Source organism: Cupressus sempervirens, chromosome 5 (genome assembly GCF_028749045.1).
Source record: "Cupressus sempervirens isolate cs-2001-9-10 chromosome 5, ASM2874904v1, whole genome shotgun sequence".
NCBI lineage: Eukaryota > Viridiplantae > Streptophyta > Pinopsida > Cupressales > Cupressaceae > Cupressus > Cupressus sempervirens.
This window is the reverse complement of record NC_143122.1, coordinates 980,127,284-980,145,089: the sequence shown is the minus strand read 5'-3', so window position 1 is coordinate 980,145,089 and position 17,806 is coordinate 980,127,284. Positions and strand designations below refer to the sequence as shown.

Here is a 17,806-nt window from a genome sequence, read left to right as displayed (position 1 = left end):
CTAGCATCCACTCATCGCAAGGAGTGTTTCTCTCTTGTTCATCCAAGTTAGGGTTGTGAATTTGGTAATTTGCATTTTCTTTCCCAACTAATAATCATAGAGGTTTTATTGTCATAGTACTAGCGACATCAAATATGGAAATCGTTGCCAATGTAGAGAAACTTCTTTTATTGCAATTGTTAAGTGAATCGAAATGAAGCGCATGAGGTAGAACTTCTTATGCCACCTTTGAGAAGGTCTACAAGATAATACAATCCAATTGTCAAGTATAGCCCATCAAAAAAAATTTCTAAGCTTTCTTTAACAAGTATTAATGATGAAAATAGATCTTTCATGGAATCTCACTTTTTAGAGGAATGTGAGTCTTGGATAAAGGTCATTTGTGAGCGAATAATGACTTTGGATAGTTCTGACACCTAAGATCTTGTATGTTATCCCAAAGGAAGAAATAAAATTGGATGCATGTGAGTATTTAGGAAAAAGTTTGGTGCAGACAAGCTGTTAGAGAAATACACGGCCAAACTGGTTGCCAAGGGCTGTGCCTAGAGAAAGGGAGCTGATTTCAATTAAGATTCAACCTCCATTAGATTCCAATTATGTATCACTATTGCTTTTAGTTTTGAAATTAAGCAAATTCATGTCAAAACTACTTTCTTACATGAGGATCTTGAAGAGGAGATCTATATGTGACAGCTTGACGAACTACTTTTAAACATAAAAATAAGAGCTACCCTCTCTCTAGACTAAACTAGTACTAGCCAATTGCAAGAAAACTAGATCTTGGCCAAACCGCACATTCCTTGCATAATTTATTGTGTTATTTCCGAAAAATGAAAAATTAAACTGCATATATCCAAAGAGGCTACCCAAGCAGCTGTGCAAGATAAAAAGCTTTCATGAATTTAACTGAACACCTATGATTCGGTAAACTAAGTTCCAAACCATAACTTCTGTAATTCAGACCCTCATGATACCATTCTGACAATAAACAATTGCAGGGCTGGCTACCCAAAAATAATAAATAGAATTGAATACATGTACACACTATTATCAATCAAAAGCAGGAGTGACTATTTTGCCTCCAGCTGTTAATATGTGCTTAAGGGAAAACACAGATTTCACCAGATCAGTAGAACAGGCAATAGCTTAGTCAGACGACCGTAGATAGTCCAATCCAAGGTGGGACTGGACATAAGAATACATGTCAACACCATATTCAATCTGCAAGATTCTGAAGCACTCAAGGATTAATTGTTGGGTAACTTGCCCCTATAGCTGAAGATTGTCCACCGCCATTAGCTGCTGCACTTGAGTGCAATGGCAATGGCTGCTCGCCTGAGTGGGGGGACTTACGAGACTTTGTACGAGTAGGGGAGCCCATATAGGACCCAACTCCACCATAGTCGCCATTGACCATACCATAAATAGAGGGAGTAAGTGCACTGGCCCTAGGTAAGCCTGTTGAATCCATCGCAAAGTTTGACATTCTGGATGGTACATCGGACTCCAGAGGCAATTCATCCAATGTCTGAAGAGTCAAAAGACAACAAAAAAAGTACATGAAATAGGAATGATTAAGATTCACACCTGTCACAGCTTTAAGTAACAGAAACAACAAAATTTAAACATACTTACCCATACTGCTTGCTGCAGAACCCGCAGAAGTTCCCTATTACGTTTTCTTCTTATTGCTATTTCTTCTCGCTCCTGCAGCAACTCTTCAAACAGATTCTCTCTGCATGTTTAAATTTCAAGTGGTTAATGTGAGTATAACTTTGTATTTTCTAGTGTCTGAAGGACAATATCATATTCACAGAATTACCAACCATATCCCCACCCATACCTATACAGTTTCTTGATGAGAATCCCATGTAAATCTCGCTTCGCATAATTTACCTACAAGACATAATTATAAAGAACATAGCCAAACAGGATGAAAAGATCACTGATGCTTAAGGAAAACATCAAACTGAAAGACCAGATCAAGCTCAATTATACAAAAGATAATCTAGGTTTAACTAAACCAAACTCAATTCTGAAATTATTCCAGTGAAGCACATTTACCAAAAAGTGCATTATTGCTTTAGGTACAAAGTCTTGAACGTTTTTCCTGACGATGTCATAATAAGACTTCAGGAGCAATTTTGTCACTGTTATTTCAACGGACTCATTCTCTGTCAATAATTCCGCAGGCCTCAGTACTGCAGGTGGCTGAAAATTCACAAACAGTTACCTTATCAAAAAAACTAATATACTACAGGGTAGCACACAAATTATATGATAAGAAACAGTGCCAACCCACTAAAGCTAACAAGTAGTTTAGATGTGTGTTCAAATTAAACGTGTCTTATGTAAAGCTTGCCTCTCTCAATTGGATCATGGATAACATGGATTCCACACCATTAACAGATTCATTATGTGTGTTGTTTGGCACATTGTCTTTAGCAAATGTACGTGATTCGCTGCTTCCAAAAATTGAGGAGATTCCTGTGGTTTTTATCATTGGGAAGTATGGGACACCAGCAGACAAAACTAAGCATGTGTCATCCTCTATTTATGATATGTTCCTTCAAATGTATAGACTAAATATAAAATAAGTGTCACTATTGCTTTTACCAAAATAAGAAAAAAAAAGCCTTAAAACTTTTTTGGACTTAGATTTCCCTAATGAAGGATAAAAGAAAATGAACAAAAATTTATTTTAAAACTCTGAATATTTTATTTGTAGGATTATATTTATATACCACCTGAAACTGCCTTCTCATATGTTGCCATTGGTCGCGAGCTCTGCATTCAAAACCAACAAAAATGTTAAGTGGGCAACATAAAAGGAATTGAAAGATAGGTCTCCATATTAAGAGCATGTTCAGTTCTATTAAGTTAGGCAGTTACAAAATTCAATGTACGAAAAATGTTGAGAGGACATTTCATTGAGGGCAAGGAAGTCTGTGCATACAGAATCAGCAACAGCACTTGAGGGAGTGGACCTTGCAAATATAGCCCGTGATTTTTGAGATTTATCAGCTGCTGGTATTCTCTCGGAGTCAGCACCATCCTGATTGGAAGAGATAAATTATGACATGAAGAATAAGAATACACCAATTGCACTATATCATAACAGTCAACTTCAATCCATTTGCTGACCTTAGTTTTAACCATGGGGATTGTAGATTTTGACTTCTGTTGCTGCCATGCCACTTCCACTGCTTTACTGCCCCCAATAAACGCAGGATGTGAAGTATTTATGTAGTCCATCTGCACATAATAGCTACTATATTAACAAAGTAGTATGTATAGAATATATGTATCATTTGTTTCTTAAATTAAGCTAATAAAATATAATATAATATAATATAAAAGATATAATCATCTAGTAATCAACTGTAGCCTATTTCTCAGGTGCAGGCAACTTCTCATTAAATATTGAACAAGATCCACTTAATATGCAAAGATTTCTCACTTATATTTAGAGGTGTGAGTTTGTCACAGTCAAAGAAGCACTCCTGTTCAGGTTAAACCTAAATAACAGATGTGCAAGCAAATAATATGCTTGAATGTTTTCCTTCAAAATTTCTGAAGGTCTCTAATCAATTGACAACTTTCAATGAAAGGATGAATAGATGGACAAGTTACTCCTCACAATTTTCAGGGTAAGATCATCAAAAACTACCTGCAAAATCAAAGACATCACTCTCCAGGAAGAACAAGTTATTGCTAATCCAAAATTCTGATAATTTTAATACTGAATGGAAAGGTATGATAAATATTGAGAAAATAAGATTATTTTCTACTTCAAAGTACAAGAACAAAGGTTTTAGTTGGGCTTTTTTTTCTTTCAATAAAACAAAGATATGCTAGTTAATATAACTAAAACTTTTTAATTCTTAACGGCCCAAAAAAAAAAAATTTGCCAGATTGGATTCGGGTTGAAGAACAACCAGTTCACCGGCTAAATTTTAAAAGGGGGTTTGAGTGTGTTTGTGTTCATTAGTACAAGATCGTCTAAAAATTATATATAGATATACATGTATGCAGCCTAGAAGCATAAATTAATATTAGAATGTCAATATCATATAAACAACAAAATAACCATTAACTTGTAATGATAGTGTCATGATCATTCCATCATAGCATCATATAGTTCAAGCTAAATACAAAAATATATATAAACCATTATTACTTTTAGTTTTAATATATATATAAACTAGTATTAGTAGCACCAGATCCGTGAGACGTCACAGAGGGTAAACTCGGCAGCACCACCCTACCTCCAGTGGTACCTCCAGACAGCCCAAGACCATTATACACCTTCACCTCGGGCCATATCCTTCGATTCTGGACTACTTCTCGCTTGTGAGAAGTGCTCGGGTTTTTCTTGCTCTATCTCTTTATTTTTTGCTTTCCTATTTTGTTCTTTCTGTGGACACTGTTTGGTGCTTCCGTTTCTGGCTGCAGTCTTGTTGTAATCTCTTCAGTCCCTACCATTTGTGGTCCCTTGTCAGACATTAATAAATTTATCTTATCTTATCTACAACCACTAAATTATTTGTCTACACAATTAATTTTATTAAATTAGATCAATAAAAACAAACTTCAACAAATAAGTGCAATAGATACTTTGTTTTCCAACATGGATAACCTGTGCATGGAACCCCCTTGGTACTGCCATATTGCAGTAAAGAGAAGACTGTGGAACAACATCAGAAGAGAAAAATCCAATAAGCTATATTAGAAAGGCAGCTGGACTGATTTCACCACATGCCTCATCAATTACATGTTATAACAAAGCAGTGCAAGGATAGAGTTCAACTGAGGATTGTAGCAGGTTTTTTACCCTATCTGGCTGTTTGATTTTGTTATCTTAGGATTTTAAGACACTATTGTGAGGTATCACACCATCATCCCATTGCAAATGGGGACCCTCTCTTTGTGCTTTAGCTGTAGGAGTTGTGGTCCTGGGGAGTCTCAGCTAGCAACAAGTTCTACGTCTCGAGGCCTTAGCAAGAGTTTGATGAAGTCCAAGTGGAGAGTGAGAAGTCAAAATCGGTCAGACCCGTAAGTCTAAGCATTAGCAAGAATGTATAATGAGGATGAGTAATGGAAAATGTTAGAACCCCAATTCAACCAGGTGCAATCAATTGATAAACATCATAACTTTAAGGAGTTTGGGAGAATGGCAATTTACGAAGTTTGGTGGGATGTCACATGAGGAATAATCAATAGAGCAGGGCGGCATTCGCCTGCCCTTGAGAATTCATAAATCCTCAACACGATAAGATTTATGCCTTCTCTCTAAGTGCCTAAGGTCCTGCACTGCCCTCCATTCCCGCCCATGAACAAGTTTCTAAGGTAGTCAGGAGTGACTTAGGCACACTTTGAAAGGTCTAATGTCAAGAAGAAAAGGAAAATCAGATTGGGAAAGGTTGAAATCAGAGTGTAGAGTTTAACTTAAACTTACCCAAATCAGACCTGAAAGAAATATTAATTCACTTTTGAAACAAATGTCGATTAGATGATAATTAGATCAGTTATAAACATGTGAAAATGATGGAGTTTTTATGGATTTTATGCTGGAACGTATTCAAAATCCTCAGAAAGGCAGAATCTGCCCCCTGTCTAGGATTTTATCCTCTTGATGCAGGGATTTCTGCCCCCTAAGAGCAGAAACAATTCAACTTTTTTTATTGCTGACATGATGCAAATCGAAGATTGAGGAGAAAGTCTTGAAGCATGATAGCAATTTGAGGAAAAGAAAGGAAGTTTGTTGGAAGAGTGGATTCTTATCCTTGCCTTAGTGCAATTTTTGCCCAGCAAGAGGATAAAATCCTCAGGAACCTCTAATCTATGCTCAGCTGAAAGAAAAAATCTTCAAGCACTGCTGAAACCTGCCTTATTCTCTATGTTGCATGGAGAGGTGAGGTTTTATCATAGTTACACCACCCTTGGGGACGGGGAGATGGCGGAACAGGGGGACAAGTTTCTGGGACGGGGGGACAGAGGGGCCTTAATTTGGGGACGGTGGGGGGGACGGCGAGGGGACGGTGGTGGGGGATAGGAGGGGGTGTGTATATATATACATATGGTACATTAATTTGCTAGTTATCAAAAGATGTATTGCAATATAAAATGTAAAGATGTAAAAGAGTAAATACTTGAACATTGGATGGAATTGGAACATTGAACATAAATAGTCGAATCAACAAATAGTCAACATTAGGACGCCCCTCATCCTTGGTGGAGGTGGCGGAATCTGGTGGTGCCACTGGGGACGGAGTCCCCAAGTCCCTAGTGCGTCCAAGTCTACGAGACGTGGGGCAAAAAGGGGGGGGACACGTCTCTGTGTTACTATGGGTTTTATGGAATCCTCTATGACCCCTGATTACTGCCAGCCAGTGAGAAACAATCCTGGTTTCATGGTAATATCCACTTTGGATTATTAATGCTAAAAGAATTGTCTTTAGTCTCCAAACAAACATAAAGGAGGGCAATGATGAAAATCATAACAGTTAATAGGAGAATCTGAAAGTTAGGTGGAGGTTGAATAAAATTAAGGGAATTCCTTGAGGGATGGTGGAATCCTTTAGAATATTTTATCCTTGGAGGAGAATCGATCAAAGGATAGGAGACTACGATTTCACCATGGGTTGAGAAACAACATATCGCCTTTGATCCTCTTCTATCAAGTCGGCCTAATATGCCTAGAAAACAAATTAAAGAAAGCTTTCCATTGGCTAATTAAAGCCAGGTTGGCACACAGAGGATTGTGCCTTTTCAAGACCTCACCGCCTATATAAAGGAGGTGGGATGAGTTGATTTCAAACATCGCACAATGACAAATTTGCTCCTGCTTATAGACAGCAATTTTCTCCTAGCGTTGGTAGAAAAGTCTTACAGGAATGGCAGCCATTTTATAAACATCAAGGCAATAATTTTACACACGAGAACAGGTTCTGCTTCAAAAATCAGTGGTGAGGTGGGAAAGAAAGGCAAAATCTGGGCACCTTTCAGGTTGTAGGACTTGTCTAAAGCTTAGGTTTGGTAAAGTTTAGTTTCTGATTTGCATAAAGCAGGGTTTCAGATGGTAAGAACTCAATTAAATGGATTAAAATGCAACAAGATTTGACTTGAACTCTTACCCAAGTTAATAAGTAAAAATTTGCAAGAGGAAGAGGAGATGTAATCTTGAAACTAAGGTAAGTCATTTTCATTTAAATTAAATAAATGCAATTATCATGAAAACTTTCAGATGTCATGGTGTTATTAACTGTACAAAATCTAATGCTTTTCTTCTTTGTTTTGAAAGGTCAACTCAAGAAGGGGAAGCTAGAAGGTAAGTAGATGTCAAGACTACAAGACTTCAAGTGGATGCAAGGAGATATTTCAAGCTCGAGGATTCCCCATGAGAAGGAAATTCAAGTTCTAAGTGCAAGTTCATGTCAAGCAATAGAAAAATTTACAGGAAAGATGGAGAAGATTTGAGAAGATGAAGCAATTTGGAAATATGCCATCATGTTGGAGAGCTTGATAGTGTCGAGTATCAAGAGATATTTTCCCATCACAAAGAACTGGTCAAGTCTACAAGATAGACACTGAGTTGGCACCTAGTTTTCTTCTACTAATCAGAAAATTGTAGTTACACATGTTCCAATCAAATTATGCCAACTGTACAGTTTTCTCATTAGCTTTCCAAAGCATTGTAATTTTCTTAGTGGCTCATAGGGTGGTGTCTTCATGTAATTGGTTGATAGGGGGGCAACCCTAATTAGGGTTTATAGGAATCAATCTTGGCCCTTCATTGTAATTGAACAACTATAAAAGGACAAGGTCTTCCCATTTGTAACAGTTAGTTGAAGTTGGTCAGTTAGTGAGGTTGGATTATAGAAGCATTAGATTAAGGGAGGCTGGACTAAATTAGGCAAGGGAGAGACTTGATTTTGTTGGTCTTCATTAAGTAATGCATTGTTGGTCTTCATGATGAATTACTTAATGTTGCATGGCTCCCTCAATCCTCTCCTGGGGTAGATTTCATTTCATGTTATTTAGAAGTAGTTTAGTTGGATGAAAGAAATTGTGGATGTTTAGTACTGAGTTTTCTGGATTAGATTGTGTTTGTTTGTTTAGATGAAATAAACAAACACAATCTAATCCAGAAAACTCAGTACTTTACAAATGGATTGTGGAAATCTGTTACTGTTAATTGTGGATGTTTACCGAATTGGGCAAGGGTTATATTACAGTAAGAGTGTGTTTGCAAATAATTTGTTTTCCCTCTTGTGAGAACAATATCATAGAAGATGTGGGTGAAGAATATTTTTGTTTTCATGGGGATATGAAATTTTTTCAGTGAGGCATGTGAATGCAAAAGGGACGTATAAACAAGCACCAAGCGGATATGCTTTTATTGAAGGGGTGAAAAGATTTTACAGGACTGAAATTCAGGGAACTGCAGATAAAAGGTGTCAAATTCAAAAGGAGAAAAAGTGGCATTTCTCAAAATGGGCAGCTACAAGGTGAAAATTAATGCAGATCTTAGATCAAAGGAAGAATAGAGCAAAAAGGAAAGAGACAATGGTGCAGACAATGTGCAGATCTATTTTCAGCAAGAGAAAGTTTGAAAGAAGATATTTTAGATTTGGTTTTGTAGAGAGTGGACAGATGTCAAATGCAAATGAAATCGGGAGCTGCTCTTCTTCTCCATATATTCTTCTTTCATTTTAAGGGTTCTAACCTATTCCTTTTTTTGTCAATGTAATGCCTTGTACAGTTCGGATTAGAAGTGAATTTTGTTTTCCTTTTAAGTTTTAGTTTCAGCATGTTGTAATCAGTTTATGATAGTGATAGTCAAACTAGTTAGCACTGTAGGAGTTGAAAGCATATGTTAATCTCTTCTCTTGAATGGCTTTTGGTTTTCTTTCGAGTCAAGGACTCAAATGGCTTATGTTGCACATTTTCTGTGACAAATATTCAGGCGTAGGCTCGTGTCCAAGGGGCAAGTTGAAGTTTTCTTTCAGCTGAATATTAGAGATTATTGAAATATGAAGAATATTACTGGCATGTCTACGAGAGATCACATCTTTGTAACGCACGGATGTTTAATGATCACTGGTTTTGTGTTATTATCATTGATGAAGTGGTTATTTCATGTTGACTTTGTGATTGGATAAGGGACAGGTCAGCTGGGTTTTCTTGTGCGAACCCTGGATGGACCCAAATCTTTAAATCTGGAAATTATTTTATTTCCTTGTTATTCAAGTGTGGGTTTAAGTTCTTTTACTCTCAGCTGTTGTAAGTGGTGCAGAGGCAGAATAGAGTAAATTCTGGATGTTTTATTCACGAGTTCTCGTATAGTTTCTGGAATCCGTCTATTGAATGTAACATTTGTTTAAAAATGGTAGATATTCATAAACGTTACAAAGGATCATCCCCTAGGTCCTACAAAGCCTAAAGTGTAGGAGATTCAATCTTGCGACTGATTCTTCTCAATTGGCCACTTATTCAAGATACCCAGTAATAGGAGATGGCAAATCTTTAGGACTATCTTGAGCATCAGTTGGAAGCACCAACACAAGGCTTGACTTTGAAGTTCAGAAAAAATTCCATTTACGGAATATTGTGAGGCCAAAGCAAGGAGTCAAAGAAAATTGAAGATTTAAACTTGTCGAGGTTTTCAACAGAAAGTAGGAAGATTGACCATCTGAAATTTCAATGGGTCAAGAAAATCACAAGCCATGCATAGATCCAAAAACTAGACAACTACTTGACCCTTAGCCCCATGTTGGAGGAGGATGCCATTACATTTTCCATATTGCATTTAGAAAGGGTCAATCATGATCAGTGGCACAACAGCTTAATCATCCAAGACCCTCAAAGCATAAAGACCTATGATGCCTTCAAGAAGAAACACATAGAGATGTTTGATCAAAAACACTCCTAAAGATACTTCAGAGAATTGCCATGGATGAAGCAGAAAAGAACCTTTGAATGTTATGTGGCTGAGTTCTAAAGACTTTCTTTCATGGTTCTCACAATATCAGAGGAAATGCTCAACTACCTATTTATAGACGGATTGTTGGATACCACTCATCGCCTAGTGAGAATGTTGGACCCATTGTATTCCAAGATACAATCCTAAAAGCTACTAGGCTTGATTCTTCAAAAGCAAATGAAAAGCATCAACTCCAATAAAAATACATCAAGCAGTAAGCACCTCTATGGGAGTGAAAGGTGCACGAGAGAGCATCCTTGTCAATACATCACAGTTAATCATTATTGGTTTCTCCATGTCTTTGTCTTGCCTTGAAGTCCTCCACTCTCCATTGCTGGATTTATTAGGTGCCCGTACACCATGACAATTGAGAAGAACTTCAAAAGAGAGGGCTATGTTGTGTTTGCAAGAAGAAATGGGAACACAAGGAACACTTGTAACCCAAGGAGAAAAAAATGCTCTAAATGTAAAAATACATGGGATCTGAGACATCTTTTCTGTTGAGGGAATCCTAGAATGAAAAACTTATGTCACGAGTGTGATGAAAATTTGGGAGCTAATATACATGTAGAAAGAAAAACCAAGAGTATACTATGGAGACAATATTTGACAATAAACAAAGGGAAATCCAAGAAATAAAATTAAAGCATGATGATCCAAGAAAATATGAATTGACGATAAACTAATTTTTTGCAAACACACTCTTTGCATTTTAGTAGCATTGTCACAAACATTTAAAAGCATAAGTGGACATTGATTTTCTTGGTTTGATACCTGCCAGTTGCAATTATATGGGAACCTCTAACTATTTCATCAAGCATTTTAAGTCATTCATATTACATTCTTTTCATTCCACTGCTTAGCATGGTAGCAAGTGGAAAACATTGTCAAGCACATTTTCTGTTGGACAAAATCTCTGTTCTAAGAACTACATATCAGCATGAACAAGGAATGTGTTGTGATATTGCTATTAGGATTTAACTCTGTAATTTTTGAGTCAAACTCTTTGACTCATGTCTCATAAGTAGTGATTCACACAAATCCATCTGTACTTAGTACTTACAATAAATGGAACACTTAGCCCTCATTGGATCTAGGTGATGGCCACAGAGGTGAAGCACCAGGACTTCCCGGGAGGTCACCCATCCAAGTACTACTCCAGCTCAAACACACTTAACTACGGAGTTTCCTCCATGGTTAAACCCACTCCACTCACAACCCCATTTGCAAGACCTTCACCAAGTGTTGCCCCTTAATCTCATCAATTGATAAGTACGAGATATTTTTCCACAGCAAGTCAAATTATGATATTGCTATCAGGATTTAACTGTGTAGTTTTAAAGTCAAACTCATTGACTCATGTTTCATGAGTATTGATTCACGCGAATCCATCTCTCTAACAATAAATGGAACACGTAGCACTCATTGGATCTAGGTGATGCTCACAAAGATGATGCATTGGAACTTCCCAGGTTATCACCCATCCCAATACTACTCTAGCTCGAGCGCACTAAGCACCCATTGAACAAGCCTGAAATAGGCTTTACACTGTAGTTTTTGAGTCAAATCACGATTTAACTATGTAGCTTTTGAGTCAAACTCATTGACTCATGTTTCATGAGTATTGATTCACACGAATCCATCTCTCATTACAATAAATGGAACATTTAGCACTCATTGGACCTAGGCGATGCTCACAGAGGTGAAGCACTAGACTCCCTAGGAGGTCACCCATTCCGGTACTACTCCAGCTCAAGCGCGCTAAGCACCCATTGAACAAGCCAGAAATAGGCTTTACACCAGCCAACCACATTTAACTTGGAAGTTCCTAAAAGACTTTTCAACAAAGTTCCTTTGCTGCAAATATTTTCTTCAAACAATATTCCATTTAACTTTGTTCCACGGGCATATCCTCCACAATGTGTACCATAACATCAGACAAAATCCTTTGATTATACTGCTTTAATGGATGCCTCTAAACAGTCCCAACGTCATCAATCTGACAAAGGCATCGCACATACTTGCAATGGTTGTTCACTCTAAGTATACACCTACTACTTGTGTTTGCCTTAAATTTCAAGGGCTTTCTATTCAAATCCATCTGCACTGCACACTTCTCCATTCATTGTAAAACATTAAAACCACATTTTTTGATTCCTTGATGGATGTACATACATTGCTTCCCACCCCATTGCGCAAGAGAAACATATCTGGTAACAGATGTGACATTTCACTTGCTATGAAGGTCTATGAAGACTTTTCAACATCTTTTGCATATCACATTTCACCAAGAAATCTACTGAAGCATTACCAACTATGAGATTTGACAAAATCCCCCTGATATCATGCTTTGAAGGACATCCACACCCTGCGCCAAGGTTATATTTGCAAGCAAAGGCAGAGAGGTTACTGCAAAATTTGGTGGAAAACAGCATCCCTGCCATTTGTACAGAGGTTTAACCCTTTTAACAAATTTACTTCCAGGTGTACTCGGCAAATTACGACATTCATGGAGTCATGTTTCATTGAAGATTCTTGTCAGACAGTACCTTGCCCCCTTTGTGATGTCAAAAAATAATTAAATTTGCAAAAATCACCAACTTGGCCACTGACATTGACCATCTACATGACCAACTTTGCTGGCGGTTCCATGTTTTCCACCCGGCCCACCTGGCTCCAAACTGGGTGTGGTTTAGCTCGAACCACCCCGCTGTAGGCCGGACCCTTTCCGAACCCATCAGCGGACCAGACCAGAACCACAGACCAGTTCATACTCATGGCTGACCCGGGGGCCCTTAGGGTCGAACTGGGCATCTTAGGTTATGGTAAGTTTAGTTAATGCATCAACAGCAAACTCGACTACAATGTCTTCAATCTGGACTGTTCAGTTCAGTTAACACATCAAGGACCACAATAATGAAAGCGACTTTCTAAGACTCCAGAAACCCAAGAAACACAGTAATCAAAAGTACAATTTTTAAAATATATTTTAATTGTACTTTGATTTTTCAAACAAACCTAGAGCAAACTATAAAATGATTGAGATTTTCTTAAAGTTTTTACATGAAATTCAGTAAACCCAATGACAGCCTACAGCAATGACAAGGAATAAATCGGTTTAATTATTATTCATTGCTAATTGTAACTCCTTATCTCCTTCCTTTTTGAATGTTGTATCACCCACCTCTCACTTTGTGTAGAGCATCACATTTAGTTGGGACTCTGAAAAATCAAATGGTGGCATGGACTTCCAGTGGCCTAACCCCACTCCCACACATTGTGTTGGTCCTCTCTCAGGCAGAATTTGGAATAATCTATTTATAAGGATAAGGAGCTACAGAGACAGAAGAATCAATGGTCGGGTGGACGTCACTTTTGTCGTGTATGATAACAGTTTTAACTAGCCATTTTTGGGCTTAATTCAGGTTATCTGTCTTACAAACCTTGTTAGCGGGACACTATGAAATATGTTAATAGCGACAATGTCACAGCATGCCCTGATTTATTCGTTTCTGCACAGCAACCTCTCAAATGTTGCTTATTGAAGATGATTTTTAATTTTTTTTAAAGGTATATCTTTGCTTAGATGAATTCTAAGTAGAGGGAGATTTTATCAGCTCAATGGTAAATATCTATGCTTCTTGCAGATCTAGGGTTTGTTGACTCCAAATGGATATCACATTCAAAAAAACAAATTAATAATACAGTACACAAATTCAAGTTGATTGTGGCAATATGGATATGATAAGGATGCCAAATATTATGAAATCATAAATATTTTGATCTCTTCTTTCAATGAATATTTGTGTATGTATTAATCCATATTTGGATTGCATTACTTCTGTCGTACCTGTGCATAATCTACAAAATTATTTATTTAATTATTTAAATCAATTTTGTATGATTCTGATATATTTAAAATAAGTATTAAACCAATACCTCCATTTCAATGAGATGTTCAATCATTCTCTCAGCTGGAGACAAGCCCTCACGTAAAAAAATTCCTACAATTTCATCTAGACGCCTCCGAAGTACTGGAAACCGTTCCAGCTCAAGTGCCTTGCATCTATGAGCAATCTGTTGATAAATGCAGAAAAGGAATTGTTTACACAACAATTGTTATTATTTATGTTGAATATGCATGAATTTTCCTAGCAAAACTAGAAGGAAAACACATGAGGAAGAATACAGAAAATGTAAATGTGGGAATACCTTCAGCAGCTCATCATAAATAAAGCGTGCACACTGTATACTTGGATCTAGTAAGCGAGCAATTTGCCTTCGCACAAGGACCTCAAAGGGAACCTGGCCAAATTTCAATCAGTGTTTAAGTTGATACACAAAAGATATCATAAAAGCCAGTCTTCCACAGTAAATAATAATGTCGTCGGTTTGAAATAATGTATATATCAAATGAATATAATCAAATATTCAAATTACTGAATCTGCCAAAGAGAGTGCCTAACAATTGGTCTGTTATCACCAAAAACATACTTCACACAAACATTTTGCTTCCATAAAAGTATGAAAATTACAATCAACTAAGGGATAGGCTAAGGAAGAAAAGATGAGATGTGACACTTTAACTGCTTCTAAAATGTTAAAATAATACATAACTTTCAATAACTTCTGGTTTACTATTTGACAAAATAGAGAATGAAGATATGGTTTACTAGTAAAACATCCAAAACAACTAGAAGCAACCAATGGAGATACAATTTATGTTACTAAAATGTAATAACCAAAAATGTTAATCTGCCAAAGCAACAGCACCCAACAGTAGTTATGAAGGCTGTGACTCTTCAAAGGGTGAACTGTACCTCATAAGAGAGGATATAATGCAGAAAAAGGATCAAATGGAATGGAGGAAAAAGTAGAGATCTACAGTAGTATAAAGAAGGGATCTGAAATAAGAATCGAGAAGGAAAGAAGAAAATAAGAAGAGGAAATGCAGATTTTGAAAGGCATATGTGCAGATTTTAAAAGGAGTAAAGATAAATTTGATAAGTGAGGGATAGGTGAAGATTAAATAAGGAGTGGAAGGAGCAATAGTTGTTAAATATATGTATATTTTCATAACCAAAGGATGTGACCTTTCATAAGGGAATAAACAAATGAAAATGTGTGACCCCCTACACTAAAAGGAGATACTAAGGAGGAGAAGATTCCATTTGAAGAAGAAATCAAAAAGAGGAGAATGATTGGGAAAATAATATATTACCCTCAAAGGAAACAACGAAATGTGGTATTAATACCTTGTAAGATAGGAAAATCCTACAATGGAATGGACTGAGCTACATTATACAAAGACAATAGCTAAGACCTGCAGTGGAAAGGGTGTGCATTACATCATATAAAGGCACTATTTATAAAAGGCAGAGTGGTATTAGTACCTCGCAAGCTAGGTAAGTCTTGAGTGGAAGGAGCCATGCTACATCATACAACGTAATAGATAAGTCCTGTGGTGGAATGGTTGTGGGTTACATCATACAAAGGCACCATTTACAATAAGGGGAACCGTCGAGGCCTCACTAGGAAAACCAGCCCCATTAAGCATGGGACCAAGGAGGTAGAGTTTCTATTCTTGAGCCTAGGGTTAAAATCACCCTATTGTGAAGCTAAGGAAAAGATATTTAACCATATGAGGGGAGAAAGATAGAGTGATAGAGGGGAAAGGTGTAAAGGTTCCACTAGGTACACCAACCCCATGAAGCATGGGGCCAAGGGGGTCAAAGTTTCTGCTTTTAGGCCAAGGGCAGAGGCAATGAGAGCACCTCACCATTGTTTTCTTATCTCATTCCTCATTATATTGTTACCTAATTCCTAGGTTGTATTGTATATCTCTTCGTATTATTAATTTACAAAGCTCAAGGCAGACATCACACAAAATAATTAGTATGTGTGTGTCTAAATATATATGCACTTGTCCCTTATTTGTTGATTGTAGAACCTAAATCAGGCTGTACCTTATGAAGGACATTTTAAGCCACAAAGTTATACCTCTGACCATCTTACAATTCTGATTCTAATGAAATTTACAATTCTAGGGCAAAAGCTAGGGCAATCCTGAAAAGGGAACACTACAAACCACTTCTCAAATGTTAAAATACAACCATAGATAATTTTCAATACTTTTTTGTTTAGTATTTGATGAAATATAGAATGCAGATATAATTTTACAGCAAAGCATTCCAAAACAACTGAAAGCAACCAATGGAGATTCACTTCAAGTTGCTACAATGTAATAACCATCCCTGTGTATAGAAGCAAGATAACAACAATGTAATAGACAACTTTTTTCTGTGCAAACATAAAATAACAACAATGGAGATTAAGTTAGTTATTACAACGTAATAAACATCCTCTTGCCATGCAGCTGTAAGATAACCACAATGTCTACCCCCATAATAAATCAACCTAGATTTTCATACACCAATAGGGAAGCACACTAATAAGCTCTACTAAAGTTTGTCAATCCTAGGGCTGGATATGAGAAGGCAAAAATAACACCAATGATACAGGAGCATGGAGAAGCATAGACTATTTCTGAACTACCGAAGTCTTGAGAAATTATTGAGTTTTCAAATTGATGGCTTCTCACCATAAGGATCAATGGCTATCCAATGGGGAACAAAGTCACAGCCTGTCAAGCACACAAGAACGCCTACAAGCCAACAATAGAACCAGCTTTATGAACATTGACAAACAGAGAGAATAGGCATCACACATTTGGAAAGTTTTTAGGCATCCATCTCAAATCACCAACATCCTATATGCAATTACAAATGTCTTTCTAAAGCTTTAGAATGTTGGCATATTGTGACCACATTACAATCAGGTAAGCAAATGTGGAAAAATGAACAAGTAACTTGAGTCAAAGGTTCTCCTAAAATGCGGCAGCCTGCCACGGAGATGTACTCATGCAGTTTAAAATCTCTGTGACAATTTCTTCATTTGGCTTACAAAAAGACTTCTATCAGCTTTTGTAAAACCAAAATTGTTGATAAATTGTCATTGATGTTGCGGCCTTCCACGGTGACCATCGGGTCAGGTTTGGGAGCATCTAAAAAGGGCCGCAGACTATTTTGGGAAGGAATCCAATGAAAACAACAATCCTAGATGGGCAGCGGAAATAAACCAGTGGGGCTACTCTGGGATTTTCAATGGTTTAAAGGGTGGTTTCAAGCCATTGAAGAAGAAGGAATGGCAACCTAAGGTTTCAGCTCTCCCACCCTCATTGCCATCTGAAACCCCTACAATGATTGATAACATCAACATGGTAATCGATGCTCGAATAGAGTCACAGGCATGGAAGATGTTGGTTTGTGCTATGACAGAGAGATTTATTTTCCTGAAATGGGGCGGTAGTTGACCAGTGTATCCCAGGATTTGAAAGTAGGTGAATGAAAACTAGGGCGAATATTTTTCAATGAAGTCTTTGTCAATGGTTTCTGTCTAGTAATGGCTACTAATGTCTGGAAGAAACAGTGGATCAAGTATAATGGCCCATTCTTGATGGGTAGAATTAGTTTCTACATAAAGGATTGGGTTCTCAATTTCAACCCTAAGCAGGCTATCATTGAGGAAATCCCTATTTGGGTTCAATTCTATAACCTGCCTTGGGAATATTGGAAAAGGTGACTCTTCAAACCCTAGGCAATAAGCTTGCAAGTTCATTTAAGCGGATGAAGCTATTGTAAAGGAGGATTTTAGTATGTGTGCCAGGATTTGTTTTGTGTGGAAGCCACACCCACCTCTTTCCCACATGATTGAAATTCGAACCAATAAAGATGTGGGAGGAGATCAAAGTTGAAGAGATCT

General features: G+C 37.2%; 1 protein-coding gene across 3 annotated transcripts in view; it reads right to left on the bottom strand.

Annotated features, from left to right (window-relative positions):
- Positions 1–875: 875 nt before the first annotated feature.
- Positions 876–17,806, bottom strand: part of LOC149559215 (dynamin-related protein 3A-like) — a 67,415-nt gene continuing 50,484 nt past the window's right edge. The window contains exons 12-21 of one of the 3 annotated variants that reach the window (XM_089833139.1): positions 14,198–14,290; positions 13,925–14,062; positions 3,145–3,255; positions 2,957–3,055; positions 2,748–2,787; positions 2,363–2,487; positions 2,065–2,211; positions 1,844–1,896; positions 1,636–1,735; positions 876–1,528 (exon numbers count right to left, since the gene is read on the bottom strand). In XM_089833139.1, the coding sequence (XP_089689265.1) occupies positions 1,241–1,528; positions 1,636–1,735; positions 1,844–1,896; positions 2,065–2,211; positions 2,363–2,487; positions 2,748–2,787; positions 2,957–3,055; positions 3,145–3,255; positions 13,925–14,062; positions 14,198–14,290 (1,194 nt within the window). In that variant the 3' untranslated portion in view covers positions 876–1,240. Of the gene's footprint in view, positions 1,529–1,635; positions 1,736–1,843; positions 1,897–2,064; positions 2,212–2,362; positions 2,533–2,744; positions 2,788–2,956; positions 3,056–3,144; positions 3,256–13,924; positions 14,063–14,197; positions 14,291–17,806 lie in introns of all 3 variants that reach the window. The other 2 variants (XM_089833138.1, XM_089833137.1) reach the window with 2 other exon arrangements.